General features: G+C 33.3%; 3 protein-coding genes across 4 annotated transcripts; all 3 read left to right on the forward strand.

Annotated features, from left to right (window-relative positions):
* The first annotated feature begins 4,551 nt into the window (after nt 1–4,551).
* On the forward strand, nt 4,552–5,655 carry LOC110683542. The gene has a single exon (XM_021859941.1). The coding sequence runs from the start codon at nt 4,820–4,822 to the stop codon at nt 5,303–5,305; it is 486 nt and encodes a 161-aa protein (XP_021715633.1). The 5' UTR covers nt 4,552–4,819; the 3' UTR covers nt 5,306–5,655.
* Nucleotides 5,656–8,205: 2,550 nt separating this feature from the next.
* LOC110683320 lies at nt 8,206–8,760 on the forward strand. Its single transcript, XM_021859666.1, has one exon. It carries the CDS (start codon nt 8,206–8,208, stop codon nt 8,758–8,760), a length of 555 nt encoding a protein of 184 aa, XP_021715358.1.
* Nucleotides 8,761–13,019: 4,259 nt separating this feature from the next.
* Nucleotides 13,020–20,821, forward strand: LOC110683543 (E3 ubiquitin-protein ligase RHF2A-like). Of its 2 annotated transcripts, none has more exons than XM_021859943.1 (9): nt 13,020–13,352; nt 13,661–13,801; nt 13,909–13,955; nt 14,889–14,951; nt 15,044–15,152; nt 15,255–15,619; nt 15,806–15,910; nt 15,996–16,363; nt 20,339–20,821. In XM_021859943.1, exons 1-8 carry the CDS (start codon nt 13,347–13,349, stop codon nt 16,315–16,317), a joined length of 1,158 nt encoding a protein of 385 aa, XP_021715635.1. In that variant the 5' UTR covers nt 13,020–13,346; the 3' UTR covers nt 16,318–16,363; nt 20,339–20,821. The 2 variants fall into 2 exon arrangements, with proteins under 2 accessions (XP_021715635.1, XP_021715634.1); XM_021859942.1 differs by having other exon boundaries at nt 13,024–13,352; nt 15,803–15,910.
* The last annotated feature ends 47 nt before the right edge of the window (nt 20,822–20,868 follow it).

Genomic DNA, 20,868 nt, shown 5'->3' on the forward strand with positions numbered 1-20,868 from the left:
ATTTGAATTGTAATTGAATTCTATCATTTTATATGCTTAGGATCAACAAGAACCACGGATTATACTCATTAGTGTGAATCACGCAATCAAAGGGAAAGCAACTCGCCAAAATTCAAGTTGTCTTTGGATAATTAATGTATTTATAGTATTTGAGACTTAGAGACTTCATGTAATTTAATGAATTATTTGTTATATTTGAGACTTAGAGATTTTATGTAGTTTTTGTTATTGATATTTTTAGGTTTTATGTAAACAGATCCATAAACAGGTCTATAAACAGGTCCAACAGGTTATTTATTTTCTTTAAAAAAAAAACACACACACACACAAAACAGGTCTGTTCAGGTTTGGACCTGACCCGGACCTGATTGCTCAGGTCTGGACCTGACCCGGACCTGCTCTATCAGGTCCGTTCCCCGGTCCTCAAAATTGGCTGATTCAGGTCCCGGTCCTAACAGGTCCGGTCCAGGTCCGATCCGGTTTTGGACCGGTGTACAGCCCTATCACTGGCTAATATGCAAAGTACAAGTAATATTCATTGATAAGGAGCACCTTTGGCTTTATAGGCCGGCCAAATGCGACTTGCAAACGCAATCAAATTATAATTTTGGCATTTCAAAGAATATACTTCCCCACTTACTATATGCAGCCATCTTGAAAATTACCTTTGCTGACCTGGATTTGATTGTGACTTTTTTAAAAAAATTATTATTACTTGTATTAATTATTAAGAATATTTTTAGTGGTAGCTGACATTATTTGTAAGTATTATCCTAAGAAAATTAAATATTTTTTGCTTGGCCTCAGCATTCTTGTAAATTTCTAATCTAAGTATTTTAATTTTTATTTGTAATTGCTCTTTCCGCTCCTCGTAGACAAATGATTAGGTCTTATATGCCTTTTTAATTTTTAATTTATAAAAAGTTTGCTCAAATATATTTTTATACAAACCGACTTTCCTTTTTATTTAATAAGATTGTGACATGTATCAATTTTTCCAGTATCATTTTTATTTTGACTGGTTGAGATTACTAGGGTAACATTAATATTCCTTAATGTATTGAATTATATGCTTTTTTATAAGACCTATAACTTATAAAAGCAATGCCTATTATTAGTATTATCCTCTAATTTCTTTGCATTCAATTTTAATTCCAATTTGTTCACTATAGTTCATTTTTATTGATCTCGTGTCTAAAAAAAATTGAGTTTCTATTCAAGGACGAAAGGAGTATCTAAGTATGGAGTACGAGAACGAATATGTTTTCTTGGTACTCCATTAGTCCTCGATCCATTTGCATGCTATGCATGTAGGTAATCTAAGTACAAATTAAGGAGGAAATTTGGAGCTTTTTTATTTTTGGAAAAGATATTTGCACAAAGTTTGGTGGACGAAAGAATATACTCGTGTATGAACTATATATGAATTATTCTTCGTATATTATTAATAGAAAATCAGAATATATTTCAATTTGTTTATCATATTCATCTAATTATGGTTATTACATTATAATAATACGTAGTAGTAAGAGAAAAGCCAAATAGCTTTCCAAAATTATATTGACTAGTTAAAGGATTGAATTTCAATAGTAGTCCAAAATTTGTAAAACATACATGAAAAACAAGGAATATACGAAGTACATTGTACGGAGTATGCAGATTTATAGTCTAATCTGAAGTGAGACATTTTTTGGATTAAATTGTAGAAATATTTGTCATGTTGGTAATAGTCTTCTTGACTATTAATTCTGAAAAAAAATTGCAGTGAGTTTGGTGACCAGATCTAAATACCGTATTATAACTCGTATCCGTATAAGTATTTTTAGTCTTTTTTTTTTTTTTTGAGAGCAAAGTATTTTTAGTCTTAGCATAACTTGATTTTGTATGTAAATATAATCGAGGTTTCGTATATACCTTATCTCTGTCTTATATTAATTGGTCAAAATAAAACAAGGTACTTCGTATTAATTTATTTCTTGATATACATTCTTTTGAAAAAGATATAACTATGATTGTCAATATATTATTGAAAATTTATTAATAAATAGAAGTAAAAATTATATCCTAACTACTTGATATATTATTGGTATATCTAATATAAATCATAGTCCGCGTGCATTATATTATCCAATAAAAATCATATTCAATCTATGAATGAATTGTATATATTCCGTATAATGTATGTATGTATATTAGTATATATAAGCTTGTATGTGTTGTTATGTTGTCAACATCTAGATTTCTGGCAATGATCTCATTACAAAGCTTTTACGCGATGTAGATGAACCCCCTCAATGATTAGGAGCTCTTATTATTTATTAGTTTTACTAATTATTTTGAGAATGAGAGGGAAGGGTAAGGAAATCCCGCCCTCAAAGCGTTTTCAGTGGGAATTGAACCTCCAACCTCAAGGTTGAAAGACGACAACCTTACCACTAGAACAAGCTTAGCTTGGTTATACGTGGTAAGTTATTCCCATGGTACATGAAATGCAAATTTATAATCCCTCTGTTGTGTTAATAAAATATTAAATAAATAAATGAAATACTTCATATTACCCATATAGTATTTGAATTGAAACTAATATTCATACTATTCTACAGTTGTTTGCTTCTCTCATTATCATGATTCACAGAGTAATCCCAAGATGTAAAAAGTACAGTCCATGCATATTTTTTTAGCAAAAATATTGATTTGTTTTATTTTGTAAGCAATTTAAACCACTCAGATAGCTCTCAAGCTAGCTACTTCAGTATTAAATTTGGCGGCTAACTAAGGAATAGGATCAACTTCTTTTTTCGTGGCTGAATTTAATTGTACTTCGCCATTCAACCTGCTCTCATACATTTATTTTCAGTTTAGTTCAGCTCACTTCAATTTAGCTCTTAATTTCCTTTTTTTATAAAATATTCATTTCAGTTCAGTTCAGCTCAACTGATTTCAGTCTATTAGAATAGACCCTTATTAACTACTACGACTGCCAAATTATAGAAAATAAAAATAGGATTAGTTTTCAATTTAGTGCCTGAGCCACTCTTTCAGTTCCAATAAATTCAGTTCAGTTCAGCTCAGCCTTGTTCAACTCAGTTTAGCTAATCAGAACAGGCCCATACTCAAATCACTGAACCGGACCTAATTCGACCCAAAGTGGCAAAGCCTATGGACCCGGCTTGACCCACATGGACACATCCATATTTTCTCTCTAGTATTTTCTTTCAATAATTTTGTAAAAAAAATGTAGAAAAATATGAATGACAAAGTAAAATGACAGGTGGCAGATGTGAAAGAAAGAATAGATAGGTAAAATGAAATGAGGGAGATGGATGATTAGACCTGTCCCTGAAAACATGAGTAGGATTGACCACCACCACGCAAATCAAGCCAAAATCCAATCCAGTCAACCCAAACATCTTACCAACAGACCTTCCAGATATGTACCACTTCTCCTTACTTACGTGGATCCATCTATCTTACTACTACTACTTGCACCTTCATTCTCGAGCAATTCTTCTTACTGTTTATACACTAATACCCCACTCTTTCTATTCCACCAACCTCAAATACTCCCTAATCATTTCCTCCTCCTTTCTCAAATCAAACTTATTAATAGTGTCCTTGTAAGCTAATCCAGTAATCCTAATAAGATTTCCAATTAACTCAATAGTGCATTGTAATTCAAACAACACATCATACTTTGTTTGACGTTGTTTATATTTTTACAAATTGAAGATTTCAAGTTTTCAAATGATATAATCAAGTAGTAATTTTGAGTATTAATATGCTTTTATACCTGTAATATTTTCTTGTGTTGTATTTCTAGATGCAAATTCATAGACAAATGACATAATTTTCAAACCATTTAGATCAAACATGAAAGACGTGATATGTGTTTTCTTAACAGTTTACGATAGAGGAGTTTTAAAGACTCTTTTAAATAAAGCGAACTTCTTATATGAATTGCAATTGCTTGTTTATTTATTAAACCTTTATAAACAAAAATTATTTTTATTGAGAATCTTCAATATAAAAAAATTAGTATAACTATTAGTACTAAGAATAAGACCAATTTTAAGATAATCAAACAATGATACAAATCGTATAATGATGAAATTTAACCCAAAAATGTCCCTAATGCAATCGACCACTCTTTTACAATATCCTTTATTTATGTATGTGGAGGCCGGAGACTAAGTGGAGCTCTACAAATGACCACATGCTGCACATCACAACCAATTTTACAATAAATTTACCATTTAAACAATCTTTAATTTAAACCAAAAATCAATAAATAACTCAAACTAATATGGTACCTAACATGCTCTAAGATATATCCCCTTTTTTACTCAAATCAAATCAAATTTACGATATAATATTTTAATCTTTTTATCTCTATTCATTCATTATACTACTACTTTGATTCTTTACCTATTTAAAAAGATTAATATAACAAAATTTTAAGATGAAAAGAATCTGAACCACAGAATAACTTAAACCCGTCGATATTTTTAAATCCAAAAAAAATCTACCAACACCAACAGTAGTAGAGTACTAGTGATAAAAGTTAAACGATTAATTTTTTTAATTAATTAATTAATAACCGAAAGTAAAGGCACCCGCCCGGAGTGGAGTATATATATTCACCTCTTCCCCCCTTTTTCTCTCTCCCAAATACTCATTATTATTCCTCTCTCTTCTTCCTGCTATTTTACTTCTATTTTTTTCACTTCAAATCAATTTTTTTCTCAATTCTTCTTAATAATTCGCCATTTTTATTGGAATTTCAAGCTTAATTCTTCTAGTTCGTCAAATTTTCTCTCTCATGACCGGTCAAATCGTGATCAAATCATCAACAATGGCGTCAACTCGGCGTCAACCGCTTCTCACTAAAACCCTAACATCTCCGAAAAAGTCGTCGTCAAATGTCGGAGAAGTTGCCGGAGTTACGACGGCGAATTGCGTCGCTGTTTGCTGTTGTTGTCCATGTATTCTGGTGGAATTTATAATCCTGGCCGTCTACAAAGTTCCGGTGAATCTCTGCCGTCGGATGCTTCGGCGAAGGCGAAAGATGATGAAAAGGAAGAAGATGAAGAAAGGGCTTCTAGAAGAAGCGAAGGAGGTAGGATCTGGTGTAAGTGAAGTGTACTATAAGACTGGATTTGTTGATGAATTTTCAGAGGTTTATAAGAAGGAATTTGAGATGATCAAAGTTTCAGTTGATGGATCAACGGTCGAATTGGAACGAAAGATGTGGGAACAGTTTCATGATACTGGATTCTGGAGAAGTTCTTCTCAAAGATTTTCTTGATTTTTTTTTTTTTTTTTTTTGGGGGGGGGGGAATTGGGTTGGGAATCTTCAATCTTGGGGTGATGTAATGTGCGGTTGTATGCACCGTAAGATTGGTGTGGAAGTGCTCTTGAATGGTGGGCCGCCACTATGGTGTGGTAATTGGGGGATAAAAAAGTGTAAATATACAAAATATTGTAAATAATTTTATTTTTTTTAGTATACTTGATTGATGAATTACTATGAATATATGATCAATGATCATTACTTGAGTTTTGAGTGTTTTGTAGCTTTCTAAAGCATTGCGCAATTATTGTAATTGGCTATTGTAAAGTGTTTAGCTATACTAATTGAAACTAAGATTTGGTTTAGGTATTTAATTTGGTAAATGATTCTTGAACTTGCCTAATAGTAGGCTTGGCTTACATTGGTATATTGATAAGTACTCATAACAATTAACGAAATCCAATTGCATTTATCTCCGAGCCTTCTACTAGAAAACAAGATGATCCCAAGTTCTTTCACTCCATTCAAACATTACAAAAACTCTAAAATAACATGTTTGGTTGTGTATTGAATTTGTAAGGCTTTACACTTTATATTTCTACTACCTAAACTATCTAATTCGAACTTTTTTTAAAAAAAAATATGAGTATAATTAGTGAATATTAGAGGTGGGTATAAGCCGTGTCAGCTCGCGAGCGGCCCGGCACGGTACGACATGGTGACCGAGGAGTGGGTCGTGCCTTGAACACAATTTCGAATCTGGCATGAGCACGGCAAGAACTCGCGGGCGGCACAGCAGTTTGGCCCGCCAGGCACGGCCTGACACGACCATAAAATAACATAAATAATAATAAAGAACTATAATAATTAAAATAAGAATAATAAAAAGAACAATAATAAGATAATGATAAAAAAAAAACCATGAATTAATAAAATTATTTAAATAGTATATTCATTTTAAAAGTAGTTTTAAAAAATTAAAAATAAAAATATTATGGACGGTCCAGTGCCCAGCACGGCGAGGCACGGCCCGCGACGATCCGACACGACACATTGCCCACCTCTAGTAAATATAAGCTAAACGGAATAAAAGATGACCTTAGTTTGTTTATACTTGTACTTAGTATTACTTATTATGATCGGAATAGTTGTAGTCTATGTAATGAGTGCTCCTTGCACTAATGGACTTAAATTGAATGTATTCTCATGAGTCTTTATAATTATGAATAAGGTTAATTAGATGAATAGAGCATTACTTGAATAAAGTTTGAGGCATGAGTATATGTCTTGTACTTGAAATTAGGTGATACATCAGTACATCACACCTTTATAATTAGTACCAAATACCATAGACCTATATTGGCTCACTTTTATTAAAGAATCATGATAATTAAAACCTCACAACAAGAGTCAAACCAAGAAACAAAAGTTATTTAATTGCACGATTGCAAACTTACACCAAAATCCTACTATTTTTTTAAGTAACCCATTGATACTTTTCAAATTTCATCCGTGTCATGTTTGACCCTTATTAAATGCTCATATTACAAAATTTTACTCTAGAAATTTTATTTTCATTTCATCTTATTTTTGCTCAATTATTTATTTTTTTTTAGTTTTATAAACTCAAATTATTATTATTTTTTTAAGGAATGAACTCAAATTATTATTATTGAACTAATATTTTATTTTGCTGAATTTAAAATAATTTTTACTGAACTAAAATTATTTTTATTAATTGTCTATTATATTTCTTCGTTGGTCCCATTTGGTGGTAGCAGTTAGCGTTTTGACCATTCAAAACACTACTAAAAAAAACTTGAAAGTGTTTGGCAAGGTAGCGATTTTAATAGCAGTTAACAATAGAGGTAACGTTTAGGTAGCTTTTCTCAAACGTTAAAAATAGTAGCGCTTAGAAGTAGCGGGTAGCGTTTGACAAATTATAATTACTTTTTAAATAATATTTACATGAAGTTTGATGTACTTTAGTACTGCAACCGCTATTTTTGCCAAACACTCATATTATCAACCGTTACTTTAATAGCTAATCTCTATCCATTACTGATTGACAGCTACTCGCTACCTTAACAATTACTCGCTATCTTAACAGCTAAAAGCTACCTATTACATCTACTTTTTGCCAAACAGGACCTTTAAAGTTACTGTATTTTAATAAACAGAAATTATTTTTGCATTTTTATAAGGTAAAACGAACAGATCTTATTTCAGTAAAAAATTCAAAGTAAGTATAACGAGTAAAACCGCAAAATTTGTTTATCAAATGGCAAAATTGTAAATAAATGAACAAATTTTTATTAAATATGGGTCATACTGTTGTTGACAGATTTACGAAAATGCCATGATAACTTGACATTTATGTTGTAGTATTTTATTTATAATTATGTCATTTGATAAACAAATTTTGTTTATCAAATTGATTAAGTGGGTAAAAATCATGTGTCATGTAAACAAACAAAGGGATTATTTTTAAAACGAAAAACAAATAAAAACGGAGGGAGTAAAGCCGTCTTCCGGTAATGCCAACTGGCACAGACACGTCGTTATCCACTATCTTATATCCCAAAAAAATCAACCCAAAACAATCAACAACGGGCATAAACCGTTTCTTTGCCAGACGTCACCCTAATACTTGCCTAAAAAACTAATTCACTTTAACACTGGTCAAATACAAAGAAAGCAACCCAATTAAAATTCAATTTCATTTTCCATTACTAATTAAAATTCAATTAATCAAAGTAACTTCTATTTCACCCAAACTCACAGGAAAACCCAAAAATCCAAAATTCAATATTATCACGTTCACGCCAGATATTTGCCGTCTTTTCTTTTCTTTTCTTCCTTTTTCCATTTTCTCTCTCCTCTTTTATCCACCAATTTTCTTTTTCTTCTTACGAATGACGGGTCGAATTCTTATACGATCAACACATATAATGCCTCAAAATCGCCATTTATCTCCTCCCGCCGGAACCCTAAATCCGGCGGAACCAACGGCGAGAACCCGGAAAAAGTCGTTATCGAACGTCGGAGAAGTCGCCGGAGGAACAGCGGCGAATTGCGTAGTGGTATCATGTTGTTGCCCTTGCGTTTTAATGGAGTGTTTAATCTTGGCCGTTTATAAAGTACCGGCGTCTATCTGCCGTCGGATGTGGCGGAAGAAACGACAAAAATTGTTGATGAAGAAGAAGAAGAAGAAAAGGGTGTTGGTTGAAGCGAAAGAGGGGGGTTCTAGTGTAGGTGAGGCGCACAATAAGAATTATGTGGATGAAGTGTCGGATTTTGATTGGAAGGCTTTTGAGATGATTAAAGTTTCGACGGATGGTTCAGCGGTTGAGTTGGATAAACAGATGTGGGACCGCTTTAGTAATACCGGGTTTTGGAGAAGCCCTTCTCAAAGATATGATGATGATGATGATCAAGTTGTTTGTCAAGTTTGTGATCATGATCAATGACACTTTGGTTTGAATCAGTCATGTCGTGTTGAGTTGAATTGAATCAAATTGAATTTATTGAATTTTGAGTTGCATGGAACGATTGACTTGCACACGAATGACACCATGGTTCGAGTACGACATTTGATTATTCATTCGTGTTGAAATGAATCGGATTAAGGACAAGTCGTATAATATGAATGTACGAGTGGTCGTACGTCAATGGTATTATTGTTTGTACTCCGTAATTGGATTGGATTATTAGAGAAGTATGTTGTGTTGGATTTGTTGATGGTTTGATTAGGTGTTTGCTTCCCAAATTTTGATACCGTAAGGTTAGGCGGAAGCACCACAATCGGTGGATTGTTAAATGTAGTTTCGTTTTGTTTACGTATATCCTTTTGAGTTAAAGTATATTGTTTCATGTCATCGCATGTTTGTGAAGGGCAATAAAGCTGATTGCAAAATAAAACTAATTTCAAAGTTTTTTTTTGTCTTTTCCATATACTTCGTATATGGTTGTGAAGTTTATGTGCTTAATCATTGTATCAATAGAGAGTAGTTGTTTTATGAAATTGAATTATGATTCGTAATTTCATTGTGTTCTATATTGCAAAATTTTCCTTGTACATAGTAGAGTATTTTGTTCTGAAAATCCTTTTTTCAATAAATATTTTGTAATTGAGCTTGTTAATCATGGAGAATGTTTTATGGTAACTCTTGTTGATAAGGGCACAACGACTTGCAATTTTTCATGCTAAAAGGGTGGAATTTAAGTTCACTTCACTAACTAGAATGTATTCCGTACTACTATCATATCTATCATCATGGTTGGATATAATCACAATAAAACAATTACTCCATTTTGATGATCTTCAACATTGACTTGTGTAATACTTCGTATTTAATTTCATTATCTTTGTGTTGTGTTGACCATTTTCTTACTATAAAATTGTATGTTATCATGGAGATATGAATTTGTCTTGATTGGATTTGTTGTAATGTATATATTTTCCAAATATTAATGACATCTTGTTAATAAATCATATTTTAAATAAGTTATTGAGAGATTGTTATATATACCCAAGAGTACCGTTAAATTGAGAGATTGCTATATATACCCAAGAGCACCGTATAATAAAGAACAAAAACTAATTTTTGGTTAGTTGAGTATACTCCTATACAAGTATACGGTGCACCCGTATACATATAACAAATTCTACAAGTTATCTATTGAAATTATGTGTGGACAAACATAAAAGCTAACTTACATATACAATCATATCCCTTTGAGTTTAATTGGGCTGAGCAAAGTGATCGAGTTTAATGTGGTGCTCCGTACTTCGCAATTGCAATTGCAATTGCATACTATATTACTATTAACCCGAATAGAGAGTGATTGGACCTCTGTTGGCTCTGTAGCCTTGGTCCTTATTGGGCCTAACATAGGGAATCAATGCCAATAGTTTAGCAATGTTCTAGATTCTTTGAATTTCGGCCATACTTCACCAACTATCATGATAAACATTGAACGACTAGGGAACTCCTAGAATGTACAGATTAAATTTATACTCTCTCTGTTTCTAAATACTTGTTCCATTTCTTTATGTGTGTAGTTTTAAGAGAAATTGAAGAAAATAATAAATTATGGAAAAAGTGGGATAGGTGGAAGTATAAAAAAATTGTAAAAACTAAAAGTAGTTGATAGAATTGGAAGTGAGATTGTGAGAGAATATGCAATAATAAAATATAATTTATGTTGAGTCTATTAGTTGAGAAAAATGAACTAAATATTGTAAAGACTTTTCAAATAAGAAAACTGAGCAATTATTTGACAACGTCAGGAAAAAAAAATGGAACAAATATTTAAAAATGAAGGGAATATTATTTTTATCTCTTATAAAAAATTATACCGTAGATGTCACTTTTTACTACACTTTGGTAACTTTATTCCATCAAGATAGGTATTCAATCCCTAGAATCTTTGTGATTTTGGAGAATAGTATTGATCACAAAACACATATGAAAGTTTTTTTTTTTTTTTTTTTTTTTTTTTTTTTTTTGGTTTGAAAATTATAAAACTATGAATCAAGTAATTCCTTCCAAAAAAAAAAATTTTAATCCGAACCTTTCAGTCATTTCTTAGATTATGATCTTACAAGGTATATATGATGATCGGATTCTTATACTCCATGATATTTTCAATGGATCCAACTCATCCAAGAGTTACGCGTGCATACTTGGAGAGTCGGGACTATTATAAGGAATCGAAATTATAGTATCACACTATCACATACGAAGTAGTTTATTAAGAGAATACGATTACACATTGAAATTATTATCAAGTTATTAATGTTTGTGGTGTGTAATTACCCTCAAGAGTTATGATAGACAACAAGCTTAATGATTGTAACAGTGTACATCTTTAAAACATGAAGAAAAACAGAATTGGTCCGCTGCAATTATCTTTGGACAATTGGGTAGATTGTAAGTTTATGGGCCCAGGAATCCCTTATTGTATGGGCCCAACTATCTCAAGCTTGAATTTGGACCTCAGTGCCTCTATCTGCTTGTCCATCTACTTTCCCATCAAACAAATTATCCAACCGCTTAATCTTACGGACTACGGAGTACATCGTACATTCGTACTACACTCCGTTATGCTTTTTAAAAATGTTTCATTTTAGGTATGTGTACATTTTTTTTATGGTTGGTAAGGCATATGGTATGTTTCATAGGTCCTTCCGGCTTAGGTTAGTAGACTAGTCACTTTAAAAGTAGTGAGGTGGGATGGTAAGGGAATCCTCACCTTCAAAGTGCTTTTAGTAGGGTTTAATTCTACAAATTTTATCATTATATTAAACTATGCTTTGGTACGTGTGTATCAAAATGTTATCGTGTAGAATGTTATACTACGTATATTTTTTTTCAATATATTTACATCATACAATTCACATGCGTAATTGAATATACTTATACTGAGTACTACTTCGTAAAAGACTATGTTGAAATCCTAATAAATTACGGAGTACTTTTGAGAATGGGAGTGGTAGTTATTCCTTTTAGTGGAGTACTAACTAACCTCTCCAAGCATGATGCCACTGTTAGAGGCTTAAAACTATTGAAGATATCATGTTTATGCAATATCACATCACTTCCAACATAACCTAATTTATTAAGCCAAACTGGATAGTGCAAGTGTGCGACAATTACAAATGATGATGGCCTCTTAAATTTGTGGCTACCTAAGCAGTACATGTGAGGCCTTCTTTAGAAGGCCTGTGAATTACTACTACTCTGTATATCTTGAAGTTAATCTTCTCTTGTCGGAAAAAAAAAAGAAGTTAATCTTCAACCATCCTTAATCCTTTGGAGCATTTTTCTATATAGATGTGCACACCGATGGTAATTAATGCCATTCATTTAATTTATTTATAAACTTAATTATATTATATTGATGAAAGCTAACAGTACAAGTTATATTTATGAGATTTCACATAAATCCTTAATGATGATTATGTGCAACAGTGGTTTTTTTTTTAAGAAAATGTGATGTATAATATGCTTTGTGTAAGATACATGGATAACAAAGTGGAATGGGAGAAAATAAATGGTGAATGAGTTAATAATCCATGATGTTTTTCCTTATTACTACTACGTATTTGGTATGAGTTAGTTTAAAAAATTGTAATAAGTAACAAAGTTGCCAAATTATTCTTATTCAGTCTCTCTTTATCCCCCTCGTAATTTTTGCTAAAACTTAAGTTAGTTTGTCTTCTTATTAGAAAAGTATCATGTGGCTTATGAATTGTTTTTGATTCAGAATGCTTTTTAATATAATCTATATAACATACTCCACATAATATAGATTAGTTTAAGGCATTGTTCAAATCATCTAATAGTTATTGAATTTAAATTTTTTTCCTAAATTTTATGTGATAATTTTTTGTTGAATTTAAATAGATTATAAGTAACTTACATATATTGTGTTCGTTTTACCGAAATAAATACATTTATCGAAGAGAACAACCCTAAATCGAATATAGTCACACTCTTCTCAAGTCTTTTAATTAGTGGAAACCAAATAAGGTTAACATTGACAAACTATGCACTTTATTTTTTTGTTGGTAATCAACACTCATGTTTGAAAAGAAGAAAAATAAACATATTTAGCAAATATGACACAAACCACCGAAGAAATAATCACTCAACATTGACAAATGAATAATTTGATGATTGTTACATAAAACAAAATTGCCGCGTGGAAGAAGCTGAGTGAATGACCTAGCTTTAAAACTCCGTGGGTTTAAACACCGCGTTTTAAGATTTTCTGTAATAAAAAATTGAATATATAGAAAGAAATAAAAACAAAAAAAAAAATGAAAAGAAAAAAGATGAACTAAAGTAGACTAGTCTTCCTTTTCTCTTCCACTATTCATCCTCTCCATATTCCTCATTTCTTCCATTTTCTCTCTCCTCCCTTCTTTCTCTCTCTAGGGTTTCTATCCTTCAATCCATTTGTTTTCATCTATACGATCTGTATCTGAATTTCAATTGAAGTTTCTCAATCGATTATCTTGCCCTAATTTTATCAGTAATTTGAGTTGATGGAGGTAATTTTTTTTTTTTAATTTGATTCATTTTTTGTATTAATTCCGAATTTTAGGGTTTATTGAGGTTTATATTAGGTTGAATTAGCTGGTTTGTGCTGTAATTGTTGTTTATGTTTTAGTTTGTTGAATTTGATCGGTTGGATTGACTTGTGTTTACTTGGATGGATAATTCGAGTTGACTCTTAGGTTTTCTTAGTTGTTTTTACGTGGATGTTGCGATTTAGAATCGTTGGAGAAATAATTGGATGTTTTTGTGGAATTTTTTTTGTGATTATCTGAAATTTGAGGGTTTTTTGGGGTTTTGATAGGTTCCAATGGAGGAGAACAAGAAGTTGGAGGAGGCGAAATTAACGTCGGCTGCCGCGTTCGTAGAAGGCGGCATTCAAGAAGCTTGTGATGATGCTTGTAGTATTTGTCTTGAGGAGTTTTGTGATAGTGATCCTTCGACGGTAATTATACATTGTGTGCTTATTCTTTGTTATTGAGTTTTTCTTTGAATGGGAACCTGTGAATGTTTAGAGCTGATTTGTGAATTAATACTTTTTAAAACTTGCAGGTGACGGGATGTAAGCACGAGTTTCATCTGCAGTGTATTCTCGAATGGTAATCATGCTCGGTTTTTCTGTGTTTTGTGTTTTGTAGAATCATTAGGGTTTGGTTTTGGCCTTAATTGGAATTGAGGAACAATAGAAAGTATGGCGCTGTGCTATGATATGACATGAATCATGGATTGTGCAACTATTAATTGTCTTTAAGGACTGTTCTATTGGATAAAGCTTGCTCATTTTCAGAGATGGGGGAGGGTTCATTAAGTTACTGGGTCTATCAAGTTATTGCATGGGTATTTGTATTACAGAGCCTAACAGGATTATTATTGATCAACTTGAGTAGTTACTCATTTCGGGCGACTGGTGAGATTAGAAGCTTAGCTGTCCGGCTGTTCTATTACGGCCCTACATTGTTGTATTGGCTTTGTGAAGAAATGTAGTATGAAAAATGCCAGTGGATTGTGGATAGGTGCGTCTGTTGTTTGTGAGTTGAATCTTGTGTAACCATCTGCTTGTTTTAAGTAATTGTCCTAGAATTGCAGTATGTGGTAGCCAAGAATTGTACTTTGATCTATGATTTTTGGATGTGGGAAATGCTTTATATTCTCTCAGCTAAGATGATAGTTTCAGTAGTTGATGTGAACTGTTTATTATGATAGCGGAACTAGTACCGCTCTTAGATTTGCGGGTGTGTCTGTAAATACCTGAATCAAGTGTGTTGGCTGGAAAAGTTATTGTGATATATGTTTCCGGCGAGGATAAATCGTGTTTTATTATTCTTGAAAAAGCATATACTACCTCCGTTTCATATTATTAGCAACGATTTGACATAAAGTAGAGAGGAAAAATGTCTAATCGTTGCAAATAATATGTAACGGAGGTAGTACAAGTAATATTAAATCTTATTCATGGAACTTGCTTTTGTTCTAGTTCAAGTGGTTGCTATAGACACTGATGTTTAGATATCTACGCCCTATATTCCTTGCAGGTGCCAGAGAAGTTCTCAGTGCCCAATGTGTTGGCAGCCTATCAGCTTGAAGGATCCTACAGGGTTTGCACTATAATCTTTTTGTCTAATTATGCTTTTGGTTTACTAGAAAGTTTCTCACAACTTTTTTGGTTTTAATGTTTGACTCTCTGCAGCCAAGAATTGTTAGATGCTGTAGTACAGGAGAGAAACATCAGGCTTAACCCACCGAGAAATGCAGCAATATTTCACCATCCAGCGCTAGGCAATTTTGAGATACAGCATGTAAGTAGACAGCTCTTTCAATCCTCTTCCTTGTTGCCAATTTTTTCTCGGGGATGGACTTTTCCTTTTACTTCTCTTTACCCTCATTTACATGCATTGCAGTTGCCTGTTGGTGTTAATGATGCTGAATTGGAGGAGCGCATAATTCAGCACTTAGCTGCTGCTGCTGCTATGGGCCGTGCTCGTCATTTTGCTAGAAGAGAAGGCCACAGAGGAAGATCTTCAAATCAAGGCCGTCCACATTTTCTGGTGTTCTCTGCTCAACCTGATGGCCAGACTGGTTCTGTCTCTCTTCCTGAAGGAGGGCAGGCTGAATCTACTCCAGCCAGTTCAGCTGTTACGCCTTCATTGCTCAGAATTGGAGGAGAAGCATCGCCGCATCTATCCTTGCCTAATTATTCAAGCCACACAGACATGGTTTCTGCCTCTGGAACTAGTGCCGGCCGTGCATCACCCTCAGACAGTGGGTTAGTGATGTGACCTTCTCAGTATATGATCATTTTGCCCACTCTCCCCCCCCCCTACGCACACGCATACACAAAAATTTACATAGGATTACAAAGGGAATATATATATATTTCACTTGTGTTTCCGTTGCTATTTATTCAATCATCATATTTTAATACCTGTACTCTGTCTCATTGTCTTAGAAGTTCTCCCAGTCAATCTTCACCAAGAAGTCAAGATAGAGCAGGTCCATCTGATCTCCAAACGTTTTCAGAAACTCTCAAGTCTCGGCTTAATGCGATGTCTTCTAGGTACTAAACATGTTAAAATTTTAAGTGACCTCCAAACCTGATATATTATTTAAACTTCTTTAATTATCTTTGATGTTTTAAATAGGTACAAAGAGTCTATCTCCAAGAGTACAAGAGGGTGGAAGGAAAGGTGGTTTTCCCGCAATTCTCCTATGACTGATATTGGTTCTGAAGTAAGGAGAGAAGTGAATGCTGGAATTGCAACTGTGTCTAGAATGATGGAACGTCTGGAAACTAGGGATGATGAGAGACCCAGCAATGAATCTGTATCTGACAGTTCTGAGAGCAGTCAAGCTCGAGACCCTGTTACCGAACATGAGGTCGACTCAGTTGCATCTCCTGAAGAGAATCATTTGAGTGACAACAGGACGCAAGCAGCATGTGCTGCACATTCTGGTTCTGAATGAGGATAATGTTGGCCATTGCATCAACTTATAGTGTTAGATGTTGAAGGTTAGTCTTATAGCCCAAATCATTTCATTCTCTTTAAATAACTGCTTGTAAAATCTTTGCTGCTTGATAAATTTGTGCATGGTAATGAATTTTACGATCATTCTTCACTCTGTAGTGTACTGTTTTTGAAGTTGATTTTTTTTTTTTAATACCTGACCAGTGAAAATATTGGACTTTTGTACCAGCATATAGTTTTCTGAGCTAAACAAATGAAATGGTTTCTCCAAGAGGGGGGGGGGGGGGGGGGGGGGGGGGGGGGGAGTTGATTATGTCATTTCTGTATCATCCATGGCAAAGAGACTTGGAGGAAAAATATATCATATGGTAGAGTGTACTTTTGGGAGTTGGATAGTAGTAATATTGAGTTGGGAAGAGTGTGGGGATTGTCTTCTTGATTGAGAGTTGATGTTTTTCTTTGAGGTGAGACTGAAGTAGTGTAAACTTCTTTCTAAATGTTTCTTTATTAATTATGACATATTGGGGTTTTATAACATCATATCAAGCATCACTTTTTGTTAAATTCGTCCAACTTTGTTGTGGTATTTAATTCCAAATCAATAAATATTGCAATGTATGAATAGGTTGTGAGAAGCAACCTTTTTTTTTAATTTTTTTTTATAAAAAAAGTCTCCTTTTATTTTTTTATTTTACTTATATAATCCACCTTTCTTATGTAATTTTTTGTAAGTAAACCACCTTATGTTTTTCTTTGTGGGAATACTGGATACCACTTGTTGAATTTCTTTTATACCAAATCACCTTTATATCATTTTTCAAGTGACTTAACCACCACCTTTTGGGATTTTACAATGAAAAAGGCACTGATTAGCATAATATTAGCCATGTAAGCTGCATAGAGATGAACTTTCCCCCCAAAATCTAATACCCTAATTTCACTCTCTTGTCTCCATAAGCTCTTTCTATTAATTTGTCTCTGCTTGCCCCCACTTTTTGGTGACAACATCTATTGAGAAGTTGCGCTGACAGCGAGCTAATAGAGAAAAGCATTTGGGATTACTGGTGCTGTTTTTATGTTTACTTCATTCCTATAAATTATCAGTCGAGAGGGCTAGTACTTACTGGAAATAGTACCTTGTGGTGAACTGGTAAATTGGGAATAGTCAATGTCAGAATTTTCTTGTTGATCCAATCTATATATATACTTCCTCCGTTTCTATTTAGTTGACACGTTTGATTTAGGCACATATATTAAGGAGAGGAGAGAGAGAGAGAGAGAGAGAGAGAGAGAGAGGATGAAAAAGCAAGTGGGGTAACTTGTAAATGTAAGGTAAAAAATTTACCCAAAAAGGAAACGTGTCGACCAAAAAAAAACTTCCTATAAAGGAATACGTGTCAACTAAAAAGAAACGGAGGTAGTATATATATATATATATATATATATATATATATATATATATATAGATATATATATATATATATATATGATTATTATCTGATTGGATTGGTGGAAGAACTAGAACATGAGTGAAGCTGAATGTATTGGGGAAATGATAAGACTTGATTCGTTAAAAGGTTCTTGTGATTGTATGATGCCATCTATAGGGGATTCTGATACTAAGGGGATGGGTATAAATATTGGAAATGGAGTGGAAAGGAAGCAAATTAGGGTGATGAAAAGAATTATATAACTCTTATTTTTCATTTATTCAGTTTAACCATGGAAAGAAATCACTTAAATCTTAGGTTTTAGAGAAGTAACAAATAAGTGGAAACCATTACCCAGGGGTATTGGTAATTGTTACTCAAACCTTCTAACCAAACACTTGGTAACGTTAATGGTTTAATTGAATTCATTCCCAACCCAAAAATTGTTAGAGAAGATAAAGGGTCACAAAAATGGCTACAGCAATTATATTATCTTTTAGGCATTATACACTTTTCCCAAAGTAATATTCCGACCCTATACCTTGAGCATGGGTTGCACTGAATTCACCTTCGAGATCCAAAGAAGAAGAACAATGGTCACGCTCAATGTAAACAATGTAAAATGGAAACAAAGTGTAAAACTTCCGAAGCAAGATAACAAACTGATTTATTTTTGTGACGATGACAAGTCTGATTTATATAGCTTCCAATGCTAAATGAGGAGTCTCATGTATGTAGTTGATAGGTGTATGTCAACCGACATTTATCAAATAAAGCATTATGTAAATGCCAAACTAAAACGCGAGATGTCAAAACCGAAACTGAAACTGTTAGTAGGTAGCGGGTGTGACATTAGTGACGAATCAGCATACTTTATTTCTTTTCGCTTGATTTGTTGTATACTACTATCTTAATCCTATGTTGTCTAAGTCATGACAGTCATGACACTTTAACCAAATGACTTAAACTTAACATAACATAACATGAGTATAATCAACTAAATACTCTATAATCTCCAACAAAAATCACTCTTACCATCAGCTTTAAAAATTCCTTTCATTTTAATTTGTATCACCACTAGTTTTAAGTTTGGATTATTAGGTGTCATTGCTGTGGTTCTTGTACTGGTCATGAGTCAAATTGGAATTTAATTTGAGTCTCGTGACATTCTGTAAGTCTGTAACTCTGCACCAAATTTCTTAGTCTATGACTATCTTTTTTTTTTTTTATAACTAAACCAGCAAGTCTACTCTTATAGGAATGTGTTATTGACTTATTGCTCATGTTTAAATTTTTCTCTTTGGGTCCAGTTGTCACAGTTCCCTTGGTGGTCTAGACCCCTTATTCTGCTTTCCATTTTCAAAAATAAATGAGATGTTCTTAAACACCTACGCTAGCTGGGGCTTTTGGGAATTGCGATGAAGTTGGAAATCATAAGATACATACTCAAGGGGGTGTTCGTGCCTTAGGAGAGAAGAGGGGGGGGGTGATATTATTTTTGGCGAGCCTTAAAATATGTTGAGTAGGATCATTATCCCTTGTTTTTTCATGCAGCCTGAATGTCCAAAACTATAAGCTTTGTGGATTACTACAGGGTTTTTTTGTTTTATAAGATTGCACATGGCTTTCCTTGAGAGGTCATGAGGTAGATATGCAAAGTAAGTTTTATCAATGTTTTAAGGCTTGTAATCTAAGGAAACACATCAATTGCTCTGTAAATTGATTTTAAGGCAATCAATTTAATTATATTCTTCCCCATCCACATAAGCTCAAGAGAAAGAACAAATGCTAGAGTGTACCGTGAATTCAGCATCTTTTGTTTCATCGATGCCTTTGCCATGAGCTCTTCCCCTTGATTTGAGTCGTGAGTACGTGTTTCGAGATTGATTATCATTGGGATATCTGGTCCGAAATTTTGCGGCATCTATTCAATAAATGAATTGTTATATATCCGAGACCTGACCTAATGTTTGAGTGTTGCATTCCGAATATTAGATATCCGGTTTGGTATCTAAATTTGAACCTTTGAATTCTAGACCTTTGGCTCTGATATGGCTGTAAAATGGTTATGAGCATGTAATTGTTTGATGGTTGTATATCTAGTATGTACCCTCTCTGTCTCTATTTGTTCATTCTGCTTTGACGTTCTTATGCTCAGGAGAACAAAGTAGAATTCATTAAGAGCTTGATGTTCATAGTATACATAGGCATAGTGCATTTGTCAACATTGCTGAAATATTCCACAGCATTCCAAAAATAGAAACAATGTACAGTAATACTTTGTTTATTGTAAATGTATGGTATCTGACACAATTTGATCCTGAAATCTTGGATCTGATTATTCTGATAGAAATGCTGGACATTGATATTTTCTGATGTCAGATATTTGATTTGAAATATGGTTTCTTATGGATGATTTGATCAATGTTCATTGACATTATGAGGACAATTTCATTCTCAATAAAGAACTTTAGCATGTTTTTAGTGCAACTTGTATAATCATGGTCTCTTATGATTTTGTTAAGTTTTGCAATCAACAAGTGTATTCGATTATATTAGCATGGACTGATTATTTTCTTTTTGTCTCAGATACAGTTCCTGCGCGATCGGGTGGATGCTATGATTTTGATGCTTTTGTCTCAATAGCAGACTAGTAGGTAATTTCCGTGTATGGAAAATGTCTTTTGTAATTGTGATATGAAGAGATAATAATAAAAAAATACATAGAGATTCATCCGAGCTTGTTAAAGATGGTACCTCGAGTACGTGATTGTAAATTATATGTTTGTATCTCGACCTAAATTATGAAAATATTTGCTGGCCATGATCTACTTGAGATGGCTCGTACGGGGTTGAAGTACAATTCCGTGGGCATGTTTCACGCATCTTACTTGTGTGCTGGAGAGATCTCCATATCATTATTTGCGGTGCCCTCTTTCCATTGAATATAATCTATAGAATTCTAGTAGCAGATCAAAAGATGACTTTTTTATGAGATTGATGGTCGACATGATATTTGATTATATATTCCGTGTATTTAATGCGATTCGCAGAGTATGAAATGTTTGGTAATATGGGTTAGTGGGTCAACGTCGTTTTGATGTTTTTGATGCTTTTGC

The sequence above is a fragment of the Chenopodium quinoa genome, unplaced genomic scaffold (genome assembly GCF_001683475.1).
Source record: "Chenopodium quinoa cultivar QQ74 unplaced genomic scaffold, ASM168347v1, whole genome shotgun sequence".
NCBI lineage: Eukaryota > Viridiplantae > Streptophyta > Magnoliopsida > Caryophyllales > Amaranthaceae > Chenopodium > Chenopodium quinoa.